General features: G+C 40.6%; 1 protein-coding gene across 6 annotated transcripts in view; it reads right to left on the minus strand.

Moving 5' to 3' along the window:
• Ercc8 (ERCC excision repair 8, CSA ubiquitin ligase complex subunit) overlaps positions 1–19,216 on the minus strand; it is a 48,383-nt gene that overhangs the window by 14,792 nt on the left and 14,375 nt on the right. For 3 of the 6 annotated variants that reach the window (XM_034523641.2, XM_076916222.1, XM_076916221.1), the window contains 7 exons: positions 16,848–16,971; positions 13,211–13,292; positions 11,507–11,575; positions 9,870–9,936; positions 7,684–7,784; positions 6,698–6,822; positions 2,539–2,736 (listed from right to left, as the gene is read on the minus strand). In XM_034523641.2, the coding sequence (XP_034379532.1) occupies positions 2,539–2,736; positions 6,698–6,822; positions 7,684–7,784; positions 9,870–9,936; positions 11,507–11,575; positions 13,211–13,292; positions 16,848–16,971 (766 nt within the window). The remainder of the gene's footprint in view (positions 1–2,538; positions 2,737–6,697; positions 6,823–7,683; positions 7,785–9,869; positions 9,937–11,506; positions 11,576–13,210; positions 13,293–16,847; positions 16,972–19,216) is intronic. The other 3 variants (XM_076916223.1, XM_076916225.1, XM_034523642.2) reach the window with 2 other exon arrangements.

Raw genomic sequence — 19,216 nt, forward strand, 5'->3', positions numbered from 1 at the left:
TGCTGTTTCTTAAAGGAGAAAGTCTGTGTGCTGCTCTAAGAAAAAATGTTACTATTATGTAGACCATTCAAGAGTGACCAGAGAGTAAATTCAGAAAAAAAGTTAGACCAGAGACAAGATAGAGATGCACAGCAACTTTGATTCAAGAGTTGGTTCAATCCTCCCTTGCTGGACCCCTTGTGATTTTACTTTTGCTCTTAACCATAGGCCCCTACATTTAAAATAGATTAGTAACTTTTGTTAGAGAAAGAATAAATGCTGTTCAACTTTTTGTGTTGCGCCACCAATATAGGACTTTGGGTCAAAAAAAATGATAATTATGATACTGGAGTTTAAATTTTTCTAAAGATCCAGATCGGAAAAAGTGGGGTGAAAATAGACTATTAATAATTGAGTTTTTATGATTAAAAACATAACCAAATCGGAAAAAGTGGGGATGTAGAGTGAAAAATTATAAAGGCCATCTTATCAAATATGTATAAATTTTTCGCCTTAGACCTTGGGCAGAAAAGCACCTGCCAGCAGGTTTGGGTCCATCTAATTAGTTACAGAGGAGGGGGGAGTTACAGTACAAAGGCCTGTTAAGAACATCCCAGAAACTGACTGGCCAAGGGAAGAACTACACCCTGCCCCATGGTACGGCCTACTAGTGTTCAAAAAAGGTAAAACAACCAATCCTGTGCACCCGCGCGAAAGTTCGATTTTTCCCTACCCCGCCCATATATAAGCGCTATGCCCCTGAGCCACGAGGTCAGTCCCTCTATCCCCTATGTGAGATATGGGGATATGGGCTGGCCCAGAGCTCTGATATAATAAACCACCTCATGTATTTTACAGCAAGACGGTCTCTCGTGTGTCCTTTGGGTGCGTGTTATCCTGAGACTTAAGTGGACCCCTTTTTGGGGAGTCCCGGACCTTTCAACTCGTCAGGAAAGACACTAGCTTCAGAATGGAGGAGGTCCTTGGAAGCCCCACTTGAGGATGATGTGCAGAGCTACTGTGGAGTTGCTAGAGTTCTAAGAAAAAGTCCAAAGAGGGAACTGGTATAGTAGTTATTTTCCAGCCATCAGGATATATCATTAATCATACATTTAACAAAACACCACTACCCAAAACACATACAGACACACCCCCGGCTTAGGCCAGAAAAATAAATAAGCAGGCTGTTACGGAAGAAGCATAAAGAATTGCATTCAAGGCTCCAGAACCATGTAAAAAAACTAAGTGTGGTGACATACACTGGTAATCAGGCACTGAGTGTTAGGAGATGAGACAGAAGACTGCTAGGGACAGCTGACAGCCAGCCCAGTTTCAGGTTTCGTGACACATCCTCTCTCAAGGAACCAGGGCAAAGAGTGACAGAGAAGAACATCTGATGACCAACCCTGGCTTCCATGCATGTACATAGGCATGTGTACATGTGAATATATACCACACACACACACACACACACACCAAAACCAGAAAGCCTGATCCATAGTTAATATGAAGGGGAAAAGCAAAGATGTTAAACAAAACTCAGTAAGTACTGTGAGGATCTTCACTGTAAGTTTGACTGGATTTAGAACCATACAGAAACACCTCAGTTGTGTCTGAGAGAGTGTTTCCAGAAAGGTTTATTGCTGAGGGAGCCCCAGCAGGAATGTGGGTGTTATCATCCAGTAGGCTGGTGTTCTGGGTGGAACGAAAAGGAGAAAGCAAGCGTATCAGCAATTGTTTTCCTATGCTCCCTGACTGGACGCAGAGATCAGGTCAGACACCCCGCAGGCCCGACTCCCTTGCCATCACAAACTGTATTCTTCTAAGCAGAAGCCCAAATAAATCCTTCCCTCATTAAGTTGCTCTGGTCATACATTTTGGTCATATCAACAGAAAAATTAACTAATGTAAGTATCTAAGAAATTTTGTGGGGCTGCTGAGGTGGCTCAGTGGGTAATGCCACTTGCTGCTATGCCTGACGACTGGAATTTGATCCCAGGACCCCAAAGATGGAGGGAGAGAATCAATTCCTTTAAGTTGTTCTCTGTACATATACCATGGTACGTGCTCTCCCACACACAAATAAATGAAACTATGTGAGTTGCATTAATAAAAAGGTAGGACTTTTACTCATCATTTTAGTATCTAGCCACTATGAAAGGATACTTATATCAGCATCTGGCAGAAAATAATTACTTTCAGATTTTGATATAGTCATACATACATTTTGGAAGTAAATAGATAACCTAAAAATCTAACCTAAAAGACTTTGTTAGACTTTCAATGGTTAAATGGCACTCATATTCAAAGGGAAGACAATTCAATCTCCATTAACTGCACAGTATTATACTGATTCATTTATACTTTTGTCCGAGATTTAGGCTGTTCTAATCTCTATTAAATAAGTACTAGCTTAAAGGTGGATCGACAGCATCATACTTCAGAATGATTAAAAGTGTGTAACACATGAGAACAGAACCACAACTTCCTGCTTTATACTCTGCGAGTCTGGCAAGCCCACCATCTATCATTGTAAGTTCCCCTAAGTATCATTCTTACCTGGAAATTAGGTTGAAACACACAGCAGTCCACACTTTTGTAATGTCCCTTAAGCATGGCGAGCCGCTCTCCTGAGTGGACTGCATACACAGCAATGGTGCTGCCATGGGGAACAAACACAAACTCTGAGCTGCAGCCACAGGAGACAGCAAACTTCAGCCCTTTCCTGCTGTCGATACACACCTTCCCGTAGTTCACCTGCAGGATGACATTATAACGTTACTCACTGCTAAAGCCCGAGTTAAAACGGCAACAAAGATGAAAATGTAAAGAAACCAGTATGTTAATAAAAACCAGGGCCAATGATACAAATGTACATTTTATATTTGAGGAAACAGAAATTGTGAATAAACCCACAAAGGACATATGACATAACAAAGACAAACTTGAATCATTTTCATTGTCAGTCCTCTCTTCTCTTCCTCCCTCCTTTCTTTCTTGCTTTCTACCTTGTTCTAGGCTTCATGTACATACACCACATGAGACCTCCGACCTTATTGCATTTCCGCCTTTGGTTTGACTAAAATTTTAGAAACCTTTGATACTGGTAAAGAGAAAGGAGAGCATGTTATTGGTGTCATAATTTGGCTATTTCTTCAAGAAGGGACAATGGCTTAACATAAAACATACTAGGAGGGAAGATGTCTCTTTGGATGTCTCTTAGGAACTGCCCTGTTCCTAAGGTGTGCTGTCATACAGCCCGCACTGTAACATGGCCGTCACAACCACTTTACGTGGATGGGTGAACAGTATCAACATGGCTGTACAACTTCACTTCTCTCAGAACTAACTCGTCAACAATGAAGACATTCTTACTTATTGAAGTAGTGGTTGCTCTTGGGAATTTGCTTTAAGGAAACAATTAAGCAGCAGAGAGTACCATGCCCAGAGGACTCAGTGCAGCACAATGGCAGACCCACTGAAAGTGTTAACTTGCAATGGAGCTAGTGCCTTCAGCCACCTGTGGCACCAGGGCTGCAGTCCATTCCACACTGAACTTGGGGTCTGAAATCTAGGTGTTACAGGCTCTCTCAGACTTAACCTCTAAACTCCATTCTTTTCATCTGCTAAATGGAAATGACACTATTTACCATAATAGTGTTATTGTAAAAATACAATGGAAATCATGGACATGACAGCCCCTGGGAAATGAAGGTAGCCAGTTACATCTAGATTCATTTATTCCAAGTGTTAGGAAGCGCACTCTTCCATTCCCACAAATGAGCCAGCATGTGCCATTTAACTATGGGGAGGCATAACTCTGGAAGCTAGAGAGGGCCCATAAGTGGGGAGGGGCCTCAGGGCTGAGGGGAGAACAGAACACACATGATATAAAAGTAGGAGGGGATTACTGATGGTTAAAATGAGAATGGGGAAAGGAACAAGAGAGGAGGGAGTTGGGTTAAAGAACACAAAGGCTGTATGGAAAATCCTCATGGAGACCTTCTATTGAAGGAGTTTGAACACAGGTACCATGAATAATGCCTCCCATAAAATACACAGTTAAGTGAAAATCTTGCCAGAGGTGGGTTAGTTCCCTACAAGCTAATGGTCAGTGAGCCCAGAGGCCCTTAAAACAACAAGGCTATAGCCATTGCTCTTGCTTGCCTACCATAATAGGACAGCCCTATTGCTGAAGATGCCATTGGCCCTGGATGTGGTACATAGAGAAAGAAACCAAACTCGAAATGTCAACGATGCTACTGAGCTTTCAGTGTAGGAAGGCGCTATGCAGGCTGCTGGGAAGAAAGGTCATTAATGAACCCTGGAGTCAGTGACATCCCTGAACACAATGGTACCAACCTGCCATGAGTGTGCCCACTGGTCCAAGAGTGGAACAAACCATCAGAGGGTCATCAGCCGTCCTGAGTGGGCTGGCGGCTCTTGTTGTTGCAAACCCAGTCAAAAGCCCACGGTTGTGGAAATCATACTTCCTTGAGAGGACCTACTACTATTGTTTTGATAAAGGAATATGGTATCTAAATATTTTTGTTCATGCCCAGAGATTAGTACTGCTTTCAACCTTGCTTCTTTCACAGTAAGCAGCAGCTACTGCAAAAACTCATCAAAGTGCTGAGAATAAGGGACTGTGTGTGCTCCAGCCCCATGTGGGACACCTATATTAACCCCAGAAGACTTTGGAAACATCACCGCAGAGAGGGCAGAAAGAAGTGAAAGGCTAAGTAGTCGATCAGTGTATCTTGGCTAGTGAAAGTCAGACTCAAATACCTCAAACATTGCATCTAAACTATGCTAACTAAACCACTGAAACATTCTGTTACATAATATTTTCATTCCTTGTAAGAAGTGATGACAATAGTACACTGAAAGACAAAACAAGCCCAGTGTATTCTGGAAGCTTCTAAGGTAGAACAGAATCAAAGACAAGTTGAGCCTGAGCTAAACCTCGAAAGCCGAGAAGTAGCAATGGAGGGATATTCTAGAGGCAAGGCAGCACTCTGGGCAGCAGAGGAAAGACAAGGCAGTGTGGCGGCTCTAAGGAGCTCAGCACACTACAGGGGGAAATGGGAAAGAGGCAGAACAGCCAGAGAGCTAGAATGCATGGCTTATACAACAGCGAAGGCATCTGAACAACTGGAAAGGTTGGAGGAGTAAGTGGAAGACTCCACTTGGAGGAGCCATAATAGGATGTTAGAGTAATTATCGGAGGTGAGCCTAGCAGTGATACTGGAAGACACAGGACAATGAAACCACGAAGAAATTAGCAGCACTGGGGCTGGCTTAACAGTGATATCAGTGAGCAAAGAACAGAGGCTCAGTTCTCTGACATCATCAGTCATAGACAATGAAGAAGGGCAACAACTGAGCAGACAGCACCAATACCTACCTTGCATGCTTTTGTTGTTGCTGTTGTGTACCGTCTGGATTTGTCACATGACACTTGGACATGGTGTGATCCTGCCACTTGTCTATGAGAGGCCTTTACCAGCTGTCCCTCTCTCCTAGACCTCACACAGGCCTCCACGGCTCAGCTCTCGGCATCTGTACTTCCTGTTACTGTGTGTGGATTTCCACATAAGAGCTTCCAGTTGTTCCTAGAGTATCCATGATGCTACCACATCAGTCTCTGAACATTTTTCCTTTCTTCCCTAGATTAACTCTCAAGTAGCTGATGGATCAACTCTTCTTTTCCTCTAGGTTAAATGTTAACTTCTCAATGAAGCCTTCTGTGACTGCCCTATGAAACCCAGGTACTCTAACTTCCTAGTGTCTTTTCTTTTACTGAGTTTTTCCTGAGATAGGGTCTTGCTAGGTAGCCCAGGCTGGTTCTGAACTCACTAGGTAGTCCAGCCTTGACCCTGAGACCCACCTGAGTGTAGACACATACCAGGCTCTTCCTTTTCCACGGTTTCAGTTTATGTTCATCCATTGACTGACTGATTTTCTTTTTTTAAATCCTTCCTAGATTGGAAGCTTCCTAAGAGCAGACAGGTTTCCTATGCTTTGCCTACTGCTGATATTATTATTGCTTGGCCAGTAAGTAAATGCTGAATACATACTTATTAAATGAAGATGAGGAGAAAGGAGAAGAAGGTGCTGAGTTAGGACATAACACAAGGAACGGTAGAGTCTAAAGTATAAAGTCAATGCCAGAGAATCTACCCTGAGATAGACAGAAACCTACTCCACATGGATTGTAAGGGAGGCTGGGCTGTGCAGCTTCATGGCAGAGTGCTTTCCTGGCAGGCACAAGCCTCCGGGTCTGAGGCCACCATCACAGACAAAAAACCGACTCCATACAGCATAGAAATACTAGTATTTATATAAGTAATCAGAGTGACCCTCTCAGGAATGTTAAAGAAAATTATCAGCTAGAATGGATGGGTTAAAAAAAAGAATGATTAATTTTAAATGTAAAATCTGACTGTTGGTAACTTCATCCATATTAGAAGTTCTCAATCTTTTCATTGGAAGCATCAGGCACATACACACCTACTCCACTAGTCCGAGCAGGGCGTGCCAGGCGTGAGAATTGGCTGGCTTACCTTGACTTGAGAATTAGTTGTTCATATCTAAAGCATCTTTCTAAAATTTACTAACGACTGTGATGCAAAGGCAAGAAATAAAGTCACATCTATAGCAACGTACAAAGCGTACATCACAAATCCGCTCACTGAAGCCCTCTGAAGTCTCTTACCAGTGTGTTGTCCCCGCTGGAGCTATTCCAGAGCCGCATCCGGTTGTCTGTGCCTACGGTGAGCAAGTAAAGCCCGTCACTTGTAAAACACAAGCCGTTAACTTTCCCATTGTGAGCAGTGTTTGCTGCAGTGAAAACACATTTGGTTTATGTTTTAATGTATTGAGCATATATGTAAACACATTAAAGAATAACTAGTGAATTACTTAAACTATAATTTGACCATAACCAACCTTTAGATTATGTGAACACAAAATAAGCAACATTAAAAGAACCACAAATACAGAGGAAAAGGACAGACAAAGAAACCTGCTAAGTATAATTTTTTCAGTAAGCAAATGGTGCTATTAAACTCAATTAAATGTACAGTTCAATACAGAACTTTAAACACCTTTCAACCCTTTTATATAGTTCCCTCCAAACTAGAAATCATTTGACAAATTAAAGATTTGTAATGGCAGTGCCTGCCTGGAATCCCATCACTAGGAAAGCAGAGGAAGCATCTCATTGTATCCTAATACACTTCTAGTCCAGAATGAGTGAAAGCTACTACCCAGGAATTAAATCCCTTAGAAACACATTGAGCTGCAATGTCATATGGACTGCATGTAACTTCCGCTGACCACAACTTGCATATTTTATGGTGACATGAAAGCACAAAACAGCGCCATTTCTTTACTCTATTGTAGCTTTCTGAATAATATAGAATTTGCATAGTTGGCTTTAAAGAAAAAATATTTGCCAACCAAGTTACATAAGAAGTTATGTTTGCAACTTTGGAGGCAAAAGCAGTTTCCAGTTATTTGTATCTTAGAAGAAAGAAAACCACAATCAAGTTTGATTCACAAACTGATTCATGGTGAATGCCATTTATAAAAATCAGTTTTTAATTTGTCGATATATATATATATAATTTGATTTCAATGAAAAGAAAACCCACCATAAGAAGCATTACTGTACTTTTATGTTAATATGGTCTTTATTACCTGATTCAACAGCTTGTGACTTTTTCCCATTATGCTGATCAAGAGTAAGCAAGCATCCTGACGCTCTTCTCACATCCCATAATTTTACTCTACTGTCAGCACTGAGGGAAAAAAAGTCATATATTGACATATGTAGCTAGGATAATAACTCCACTCTTTATTTTGCCAACTTGACCACAGTGGTCTCACGCTATTAGCACCAATATATTTCTACAATTGTACTGTATTATTTCAACAAATACTCAATACTCACCACTCACCAGTACATAAAATAGTGAAACAGTAGCAAAGAGAGATGGTTTTTTACCAGATTACAAGGACAACATTCTGCTTTTCTCCAGGGTGCTATGACAGTGATCATGACATACTTTCTCTTCTTTCTCAGTTGTTATCTAGACAATCAAGCAGTTAGGGAGTCTCTTTGTTTAAACATTTATTTAGTATCAATTTGGGGTTTCTTGTTTTTTATAGAAGTTTGGAACTAAGGTACATCATGAAGACAGTATTTTTATTTGCTTCTTGTGGTCAAACATTTAAATACATTTAATATCATCTAGAAGCTAGACATTTTATTTTCTTTCAAGTGAAACAACTAAGGAACAGACAGAACCTGTGTCAATTTCTCCTTTAAAAATCACCTTGTAGTAACATGTGCTCCCAGTCAGACCCACTTACCTATCCTGTCTTCATAAAGACTACAACAATAGTCTTTAAAAACAATTTTACATTTATTTGGGCGCACGTGCATGCATGTGTGTACGTACATGAGTGCAAGGAAAAATATCACAGGACAACCTATGTGAGCTGGATCACTCCTCCCTGGCAGGCTTGGCAGCGAGTATCTTCCTCTGACATCCTGCCTGATCTATTTGTCTTTTGATGTCACTGTACCTCAGCAGTCACACACTTTTACCTCCTCAGGTCACTGATCTCTGACAGTTTTTTATGTATGTGATTTTCCTTCCTTTTAGCAGGGCTTCCAAAGCTCTCTCCTATGTTGAGGTCCCTTCCTTTGTACACCAAAAATCTTTGTCTGTATCATGTGATGTTTAGAGCTCTGTGGCTGGGCATAGCTGTAGTCTGTTTCTTGAGCGGAGCACAGTTGTCCAGTGGTCCTATGCACTGTAACTAGCCATTTCCCCACAGCCTATCATCCTGACTCTTTATAAGCTCACCTCCAATCCATACTCTACCCTCACTGTCCAGCCTCACCCAGGGCACTCTCCTGTACTAGTTACTGAAGCTATGCTGCTACTAAGGCATTTCAGATGTTCTGTAGGCAGTGATCTTTCCTTCTGTAGACTGTCTGCTTTCTGAAGTTGCTACCAACCTGTATCTCTAGTACCATACTTGGAACAGGTAGTAGCCATCAAATATTAACAAACTAAATCAATGGATAGATGGGTACTTCATATCAGAGCAAACATTTTGGGTTAATAAAAATGAAAAATGTCACTCTTAAGTGTGTAGTGTTATACTTCCATGTAGGAGAACAACACAATTGTGTTGCTAGCAGTGTGAGCTGATTCACATATCACTAGAGATTCTCTTGCTTTCCCTGGGTTCTCAAAGGTGAATGCTTTCAAGATGGATATCCTGCAAAGGAGGCACTGGGTAGACAGTTCACAGAAGAAGCCTGCAGCACGAGCATGAGGACTTGAGTGTAGGTTCCCTGCAAACCCAAGTGCAGCTGTGTGCTTCTGTGATCTCAGAGCTGGGAAGAGGAAAACAAGCCAGTCCCCCTACCTGAACCAATGAGCTCAAGGCTCAGCCGAGAGCTTAATAAATCCAGTGGAGGACGACAACCCCAGTGTCAACCTCTGGCTTACACACATACAAAGGAGGCAAAGAGAGCTGGGTGGTGGTGGCACACGCCTTTAATCCCAGCACTTGGGAGGCAGAGGCAGAATTTCTGAGTTCGAAGCTAGCCTGGTCTACAGAGTGAGTTCCAGGACAGCCAGGGCTACACAGAGAAACTCTGTCTCGAAAAAACAAAAAAACAAAACACAAAACCAAAGGAGGCAAAGAATATTTTCTTTGCTGATATGGATTGAAATTTGTTACTTAATGTTTAATTTTCAGGTACTAACTATATATGACAAAATCTGTAGCTCATGAAAATGCAACCTCTCAAATTGCTTCTAATTACTAATATTAACAGTAAAACCAAATAAATTGCACTTTACCTTGCTGTTGCCAAGATATAGTCATAGCGTGGGGACCAGGAAACTGCCAATATTTCCTGTCTGTGACCTGCAAATACAAGTGAAAAGTCTTGTAAAATATTTAAAACAAAACAAAACATAAAAAGAGCAAGAAGGCAGTAATTTTGCCTGACTCAGAAAACAACAAGTATAAATAATACTGAATGGATATGATCACTTCTTAAACTTGAGGTGTCTTCATTTAAAGACTAATGTGAGGTTTCTGAGAAGTTTTTAACCCAGGACTTTCAATGTAAAAGGACCGACTAGCTTCTCCTTAAGGAAAAAATACAATTACTAATTTGTATCAATCCATCCACATCACTGAGGTGTCTGTCTCTATAACAGAAATACATGGCAATGAAAATAAGTATTTTAAAGAAATAAGAATATTTTATGGTTTCTTATAAAGTTATAACAAAAAAAGAGAAAAAGCTCTTGACTGAAAAAAGTGTGTTAACAGTTGTTTTTAAAAAACTGAGATGACGAATTTGTAGAATAGTTTTACCTAATGGAACTATTCAAATCAGACATCTTATCTGCCTAGCTTTTTAATCAACTGAAATTATTGATGATAATAATATCAAAAATGCTACCCACTGGGCTGTAGAATTGGTCAATGGTTAAGAGCCTTGCTGTTCTTGAGAGGACTGCGGTTTGATTCTCAGCAACCACAAGGTAGTTCAAAGCAGTAACTCCAGTCCCAGGGAAGCTGACACCCTCTTCTGATCTCCAAGGGCACCAGGCACGCTTGTGTTGCACATACATGCATGCAGGGAAACACTCATACACATTAAATTATTAAATAAACCTTTAAAAAAAAGCTACTCATTCCATCAGGTTTTTCTGGTATATTTATTATGTTTCTCAGAGACGGATAAAAATGTCCATTTCTAAGTTACATTCCAACATTTCATTTTTTAGAATTAGATGAAATAATACGGATAAAAATTAATGAAGTTATTTATATTAATGTACTTCTCCAGAGTATTGCTTTATCACTTTTTTCTAAAATGTTTGTACTGAGGAGAAAAGATATTTAAGAACAAAGCTTGCGGGGCTGGAGAGATGGCACAGTGGTTAAGAGCACTGACTTCAGAGGTCCTGAGTTCAATTCCCAGCAACCACATGGTGGCTCACAACCATCTGTAACAGGATCTGCTGCCCTCTTCTGGTGAGTCTGAGGACAGCTACGGTACACTCGCATACACAAGATAAATCTTAACAGAAGAATAAGCCTGCTCATTAGCCATGTTATCAAACAGTGGTCAGGAAACAGGTTGCACGACGTGAATCTCTTTACTCATTTAATGGTTTTCATGTAGAACAGCCAAGGCTCTGAGCTGGATTTTCTATTTCCCATTTCCTCTGAGTTTCCCTTGCAGTTACTGTTCATAGAAATGTCTCAACAGCTCAGTTTTACAAGAATAATGCACAGAAGGACCTTTGTTTCTCTGTTGACTTAACAACAGAATGCATCAGTCAAGTCATTTACAAAGAACATACTATGAGTAATTATTCTTTTTACTGAACAGTTTATTCAAAGTAGTAGTTGATCTATCTATCTATCTATCTATCTATCTATCTATCTATCTATCTATCTATCTATCTTAAAGTACCTTGTAGGATGTGAGAACAGGATCCAGACTTTAAGTCACAAAGTTGTACTTTGGGTCCTCTAGTTCCGACTGTTAAAGAAAAATCATGAAAAGTTTTTATATAATATTTACATTATTAAAAAGATCTCAGCAAATTACCACTAACAATCATAGCATTTTCAGTCTTCTATACAGAAATAGAAAACACAGGCCATAATCCATTTACAAACATCTAAAGCGTCTGTATCTATTGGTTATGACTGAGAAATGGACCTGTGCCTGCACTTCGCTCACAGCAGACCTCTGCTCCATTGCCTATCTTACAAGAGAACAGTCTGCACAGGCTGTAGGCTGTGCAGAGACACCGAGAAGTAACTACAGTGAAACATCACAAGGGAGCCTCCATCAGCATTCCAAGGGGATGTATCGTTCTTTGCCATGTTGTCACGTGAAACCATTCAAGTTCAACAGCAGTTTCCCCAAGTTAACGCTATTGCTATCCCTCCAATTGCTAGAAACAGCGTCATAGCAACTGACCCAGGCTGAATAGATCTTGAAGATCAGTTAGTGTCTGGCTCTTAGAGATGAAGCAGCTACTTGAAGTCCAGCTGTGAGGAGACTCATTGCAGTACCAGAAATAATGGAGGCCTGGGACCAGATACCTAATATTAGGTTAACATTTTTTCTTCTTTATGCATAAATGTTTTGTTGTTATTGCAGGATTCATATAAATACCTATTTCCTTTCCATAACAATGTTAAAGAGAAAGAAGTTTTCCTTTCATTGTGTTGAGCAGGAAAAATTATCAAATTAAAAAAATACATTTATTAGAACGACCTAAGATAGGCTCAGTCTTGTTTATACTTTTAGGGCTGCCTGGCAGGAATCTGACATTGGCCAAGGACAAGGAAATGGGCTGCAGCCTAGAACAACGAAATAGGCTTCAGGCAATGAAAATGACTTTGTGCTAGGACAGGGAGGTAGTCTCAGATATTTTAGTCATCCTGATAAGCCCTTAGAAACAGTGATCACAGGAGTGTTCACGGAATTTTGTTTATTGCCTTGCTGGTTCTTAGACTATTTGTGTTTATTGTTTTGCTTGTTCCTTGACTATTTGCATCTATTGTATTGCTAGTTCCTCAACCTAGAACTGACCTTTATATTTGCATAAAATTAAAATGGTATAAAAGCGAAAAGGAGGAGGAGGGATGGGACAGAGGTTTGGGGGGGGGTGGAAAAAGGGGATAACATCTGAAATGTAAATAAATACAATATCCAATTAAAAAATACATATATGTAGTGTGTGTGTGCATGTGCGTGTGATAGGGCGTGCTGAGATCAGAGGACAACCTGATGTAGTCAGTCTGTCCTACCATGTGTGTTCCAGGGATCAAATTCTATGCCTCAAGCTTGGCAGCAAACAGCTCTACCCACTGAGGAACCATATTTTGTTAATATAAAAAAACCTCAAAGATTAGTGATTTAAAAGGACTCCTCAGAGAACAGACACAGGCTCCCTGAAAGAAAGCAAAGGACAAAACAAAGGGGAAAGAGAGAACTGAACTCTCAGTCTTTGAATCCCAGCCATTAGCATGTGCTGGACCTACACTAGGATACAGTATTTAAAGTAACCTTTACCTAGGTTAAAGGTTTTCTGTCAAACATAACTAACTCTAAAATGGGAGAGCTTTCCATATGCTAAAAGGCAAAAGGATGTGTTCTCACCTGCTACCAGACAGTGCTTGGTGGCTGCTGGGGACATGTGATGACTGTAAACTGTTTCCTCAAAATTAAACACATCTGCAGCCTGTTAATCAAGAGACGATCAACAAACAACAAACAAACATGTAAAACCAAAGCCCAAAGCAATAATTCTCCTTTCCACAACTTGAACATATTCTTAGTTGACTGTTAGCAATTTATCAACTAAAACATGACACACCCCAGAAGTTAAGGAAAGACAAGCCTCTGGCTCACCATTCCTCTCTAGCAGGTTAGCATCTCCATCAATGAGCTAGCTAGCTCTGCCTCTTCAGAGGCGCCTGGCCTCAGTTTTCATCCCATGATTCAATCACACGCCCTTGAAATCATGAATGACAGCTATCTGTAACCACAGTATCTCCTTTTGGCTTTCTTCACCAACTACCCTAGAACTCTGGAACAAGCCCCTGAATCCCTCGAGTCCCTTCCTGTCCACCTGTCCACCTGTCCTCTCCAGCGCGGACTGTAAAGTCAACACATCCAATACCACTCTCTCTGTTTGCTGCTATCCTATTTGTCAAGACTTCTACCCTAAAGCCACAAAATACACCCCCCTTGTTAGGAGCCGCGGTGAGCGTGACAACAATCTCCATTACAAGATGGCGGGGGCATCCTGTGCTCCCACAAGTAAACAACTAACTGCGCAGGTGCAAAAGGCAAAAGCGCGCCAAAGCCACTGCCCATCCCGGGGCGTAATAGGGGTGATGAGTGAACAGCCAATCAGAAGTGAACACACCACTCTAGGGTACATATAGCAGTGCCTTTCCTGGGCTTGGGGTCTTCCACTTCTGCTGATACGAGAATAAAGCCTCGCTGTGGTAACTACCCGAACACTGCCTCACGTGTCTCTTTCTCGGGCGAAGGGGACTCAGAAGGGGCCCGGAATACCCCCTTTTTAATCTACTGCCACACTGATGTACAAAAAGGCTGGCAAGCTTTTTCTGCAGTTTCAATGAGCAAAGACAGCCAGACATCTCTGCTATGGCAATGTCAAAGTAGCCACTAGCAACTAATGAAGATGCCTGTATTTTTTTTTAAAAATATTTATTTATTTATTTATTTATTTATTTAATTTATTTATATGAGTACACTTTAGCTATCTCAGACACACCAGAAGAGGGCATTGGATCCCATTACAGATGGTTGTGAGCCACCATGTGGTTGCTGGGAATTGAACTCAGGACCTCTGGAAGACCAGTCAGTGCTCTTAACTGCTGGGCCATCTCTCCAGCCCCATTGCCTGTATTCTTAGTACCACTTTATTTACAAGACACCTTGAGTCAGACTTGCCCACCACTTACTCTATGTCAGTCTCTGCTTTACTCAGCAAAACCATGCAGCCCTGCAGTTAGCAGACTGGCCTCACTAGAAGAGCACTCACTGCAGGTAGACTTTAGTAAGGACTGCCAGCCCACAGTGCAGAGTCTCACTAGTTGTCTGCAATACCCTGCAGCATTTCCAGCTCTGCACTGCTCACAAACATCCTTATGCAATCACAACAAGTGACCAGATCTTTTAGTTCAAAGAGAAAATAAAAGCCACTGAATCAGAAATCTCCCAATCTCTTATGCAGCTGGTCATTTTTGCTTAAGCTTTCTGCTCTTCATTTCCATCATGAAGAAACAGTCCTTTCCCATTTCACAAGTTAATCTCTCTGCTTGTGTTCAGATCCTCTCAACACTGTGGCCAACTTCAAGCTACAGGTTACCTATGAATCATCTCTAACTACTGTCCTTTCTGGCTCATTCCCAGAAGCACTGAAAGCTAAATGCTCTTCATCTTAGTATCTATCCCCAAAACAAAACAAAGAAATACCACCCTCAATGCTCTTTCCTCTTCTTCATATCAAATTTAGCAATCTTTAGTCACCATTTCCTCTTTTTTAAATTATCTGATTTAATTTTATGTGTACTGGTGTTTTGCCTGCATTCATGTCTGTGTGAGAGTGTCAGGTCCCCTTACAGACGTACAGATTATAGTATGATACCATGTGGATGATGGGAATTGAACCCCGGATCCTCTGGAACAGCAGCCAGTGCTCTTAACCACTGAACAATCTCTCCAGGACCCACTTACCATTTAACTCACTGCAATCTTAGTTTTGTTTCATTATTCTTATTTACACTACTCTTTCACTGTCACTGATAGCCTTGTTACTCTATCTGGTTGGTCAGCTAGGAAGCTGACCAATACAGCTGTTCACCCCCTGTCCTCGAGAAAGTCTTTTTCCTTTCTATTACTTTGCAGGGTTTGTTGCCACTTCTTCTGTGCTATAACCCTGGTTATTCATAGCATTTTGTTCTATATAAGCTTCCTCTCTGCAGCTGAATGTTACTGAGTCACAAACCTCTACGTTTGGTGCAGACCCATTTCCCCAATCAGAACCAAATAGACCAGTTCCTAGATTATCTCCAGATGCATTTCTTGCAAACCCTTTGATCACAATAAACTACCTAATTCCTATCCCAGAACTGGGAGCCATTTATATGTGTGTGCTTGCTGCTGCTGCTCTGAGACAGGGTTTTGCTCTGAAACAGGGTTTTGCTCTATAACCTAGATTGGCCTTGAACTTACAGGACAGTACAGGCTGGATTCAAATGCATGACTCCCCTGCCTCAGCCTCCCAAATGCTAGAATTATAGGCATATAAACCATGACCAACTGCTACTCTGTCTCTTAGAAGCTATCTAAGTCCTGCGTTCTCAGTCTCTTGCTATATAGAAAAAATGACAAGAGTGCAACATTTATCAAGTTGGAGTCACTTTTCTAGATCTTTCTGTTCTCCGAGAACTAGCTTATAGGGTTCTAGATTCCTTAGCAGCTTTTCAAACCCTTTAAACAGAACTTTGCTGGCTTTGCCAATGGAGGATTGGTTGGATCTCAAGATACTCCATGGTGGTCAAAACAGGAAGCTCATGACACACATTTAAACTTTACCACATATGTTTTGTTGGCTTTTGTTTTTCTGAGACAGAGTCTTGCTACATAATCCTGGCTGGCACAGAACACAAGAACACAGGCAATACCAACTCTGAAGAGATGTCACATTCCTATAGAGAGGTTTTACAGGTACGTAGATAGAAAGCCAGGAGAAAATAGTAGTACTGAAAAATTTCACTAATTATTATATAATTCTCATCTCTGCTATCTATATTTTTATTAAACTCTACTTTAAAAACTTTCTTTTCCTGCAAGTTTTTAGATCAAGAGGTGAAAAGTCTAATTCTATTCCTTAGCTCAAAGGTTTCAAATAATAAAGGTATTTGCTAAGGTTTTGTGTGTTGATTATGTGCTAGGCATTGTGCTAGATATTTTATGTATGTTGGTAAATAAGCCATCTAGAATAGATGGCACCATTCTAGAAGGTGCCATCCTGCCCTCATTTACAGATGAGGGAACAAAGATGCAGGGTTCTTTTGGCATTTGCCCATTGTCACAGAACTAATTAGCAGACATTAGTTAACCAGGGTATAACTCTCCTTAACTATACTGTTTTCATATCTGACACTCAGAACATCTTAGCAAGAGATCATCCAATACAGTTGAGATTCAATTTCCCATTATCCTACAAAGCAATTTGGAAAGGTGTTAATGTTCTTACCTGCAATGTGTTTGTATCCCATACTTTCAGAGTTTTATCAAATGAGCTGGATATGAACATGCCAGTGTCATGAGGATACCACTGAACAGTCTCCACGCTGTATTTGTGAACATCGGGATGGCTTCTACAAAACAGCAATCAAGATTTAGACTGCTGTCTTGGGTGAGTTTCAAATCTATTATTACGAAAAAGAAGCAGGCTCAGGTAAGACGATATGGATTGCTACGGTAACATCACACATCCTTGTCCTAGCTACTCTGAAGGGAAGAGAGGATGCCTAGGCATCTCCAGATTCAGTTCCCACTTCAAGATGTAGAGGCTTGCCTTCTCCTGAGGCACACCATGTGGGATATGCTCACCCCTGTATTATATTCAGTGTGTGTGTGTGGGTTGGTCAGTATATGTGTGTGCAGGGGCAGGGTATATGTGGCCAACTACAGTGGACTTCCTTCACCTTGGAGATGACAGTGGTTTTCCACACTAGCATGGGATTTTCCTTTCTCAATTATCATTATTAGAACTGTGGAATGTTCCACTTACTGCCATGGGATTCCTCACAATTAGTGTTTACCCAGAGTTGAATGAAGACAGTTAAATGTGTGGACAGCAGCTCATAGGCACCTTTCTTTTCAGCTAAGAATTCAAACTTCTCATAGATGCAGGGAGCCCCTGTTTTATTGAGAGCAAGTACCTACTTTCTGTTACAGGAAGTGAGAGACTCTAGAAATTATCTTTTCCTCTTCATTGGCACTAAGGGCAAAGCTGTGTGCTGAGCTTTACTGATCAGCACACTGATCAGTAACTGTTTGGAATACTGTTTGGAATGCTAAATCTCCAAGTGTGGATGGAAATCCCAAGGAGACTGAGTGATTAGCCAGGGCTGCAGAACTGGGCCCACGCTGGTGACTTAAAGTGCAAATGGAATCATTATGTCCCCTGGGGATGTTCCCTATTCTAGTCCGTCCGTCCGTCCTTCCTTCCTTCCTTCCTTCCTTCCTTCTTCTTCCTGCTCATTGGATAAACTTGATTCTCTCATATTCTCCACAATTACATGAGATACAAGCACATTCCAATAAATTTCTACTTGAAATTAGTTGAGTCGACTCTGATATGCTCCACAGAGTCTTGGTTTCAACATAGATTTTCTGATGAGTTGTTTTAAATAAAGCCAGTCCTTACTGTAGAAATACAAACAAAGCTCATTTATATTTTAAATTTTAAATTTTGAAACAGGACATAATATTGTATCATTTTATTACATGTTGTATTTTCAGGTATAGTTAGTAAGAATTTTGAGAGTAAAATTTATTAATGCTCAAGAACAAACAAATTAAGTCTAACAACACTAAATATTACTAAGTTGCCTAAGCCACAATAACATAATGAATTTTATTATAATTATTTTTTTAAATGACATTATAAATATACCCATTTTGAAATGCAATGTCATACTTCTATACTTTAAACCTAGGAATAAAAGTCATAATATAATAAAATAGAGACACATTAAACATTTACGTAATTACATAACAAAAAACTTACCAGATCACAATTCTTCATAGAGTAACATTATATGTATGCGTGTGTGTGTGTATATATATATATATATATATACACAAACACATATGTTGAACACATAAAATATGTATATATTTCATTATTTAATAAACTTAATGCTAAATTTTAATATCAGATATCAAATTTTAAAATTATTAAATTAAACCTGGGTGTAGTGACACAAACCTTTAATCCCAGCACCTAGGAAGCAGAGGCAGGAGGACCTCTGTGAGTTTAAGGCCAGCACTTTAGAATTTAATTTCCTTTGTTTTTCTTTTTGATTAGGGTTGAAAGTGTGTAAATGGCTCAAACCTCTTAAAAACCAGGTCCCATGCTGTGTTGCAACTTTGGGAGGCCCCAGGCTACTGCTATTAATCTTGGCTGCCCACCATTAATTAGATGGTAAGGCATCACTGCTGAAGACACAGTACACCTTGGTTGCAGGACACGGAGAAATCAAGCTGGAACTGACCTGCAAGTGTCCTCCCAGCCACCCAGCTTTCACAGTCTGAGAAGCTGCTATGCAGGCCACTAGGAGAGAAACTCATTAGTGGTACTATGCAGATATGGAAGCTGCATGCTACAATACCAGCCTGCCAGGCAAGGTGGCAATCAGTAGCAAGCTGGGATTTCAGGTATGCTTCACAAAAAGGCACTTTTGTGCCCACTACTGTAAAGCTCTTCAAAAGCCCATGGCTACAAAGTTCACAGGCTCTGGGCAGCTAAATGGACACAGTGTCAGTTGCCTTCTAAATGTTCCTGCTTCTACTCACAGCCTGTGCTGGGCTGCTCTCAGGCTCAGAGAAGCTTCT

The sequence above is a fragment of the Arvicanthis niloticus genome, chromosome 19 (genome assembly GCF_011762505.2).
Source record: "Arvicanthis niloticus isolate mArvNil1 chromosome 19, mArvNil1.pat.X, whole genome shotgun sequence".
Classification (NCBI taxonomy): Eukaryota; Metazoa; Chordata; class Mammalia; order Rodentia; family Muridae; genus Arvicanthis; species Arvicanthis niloticus.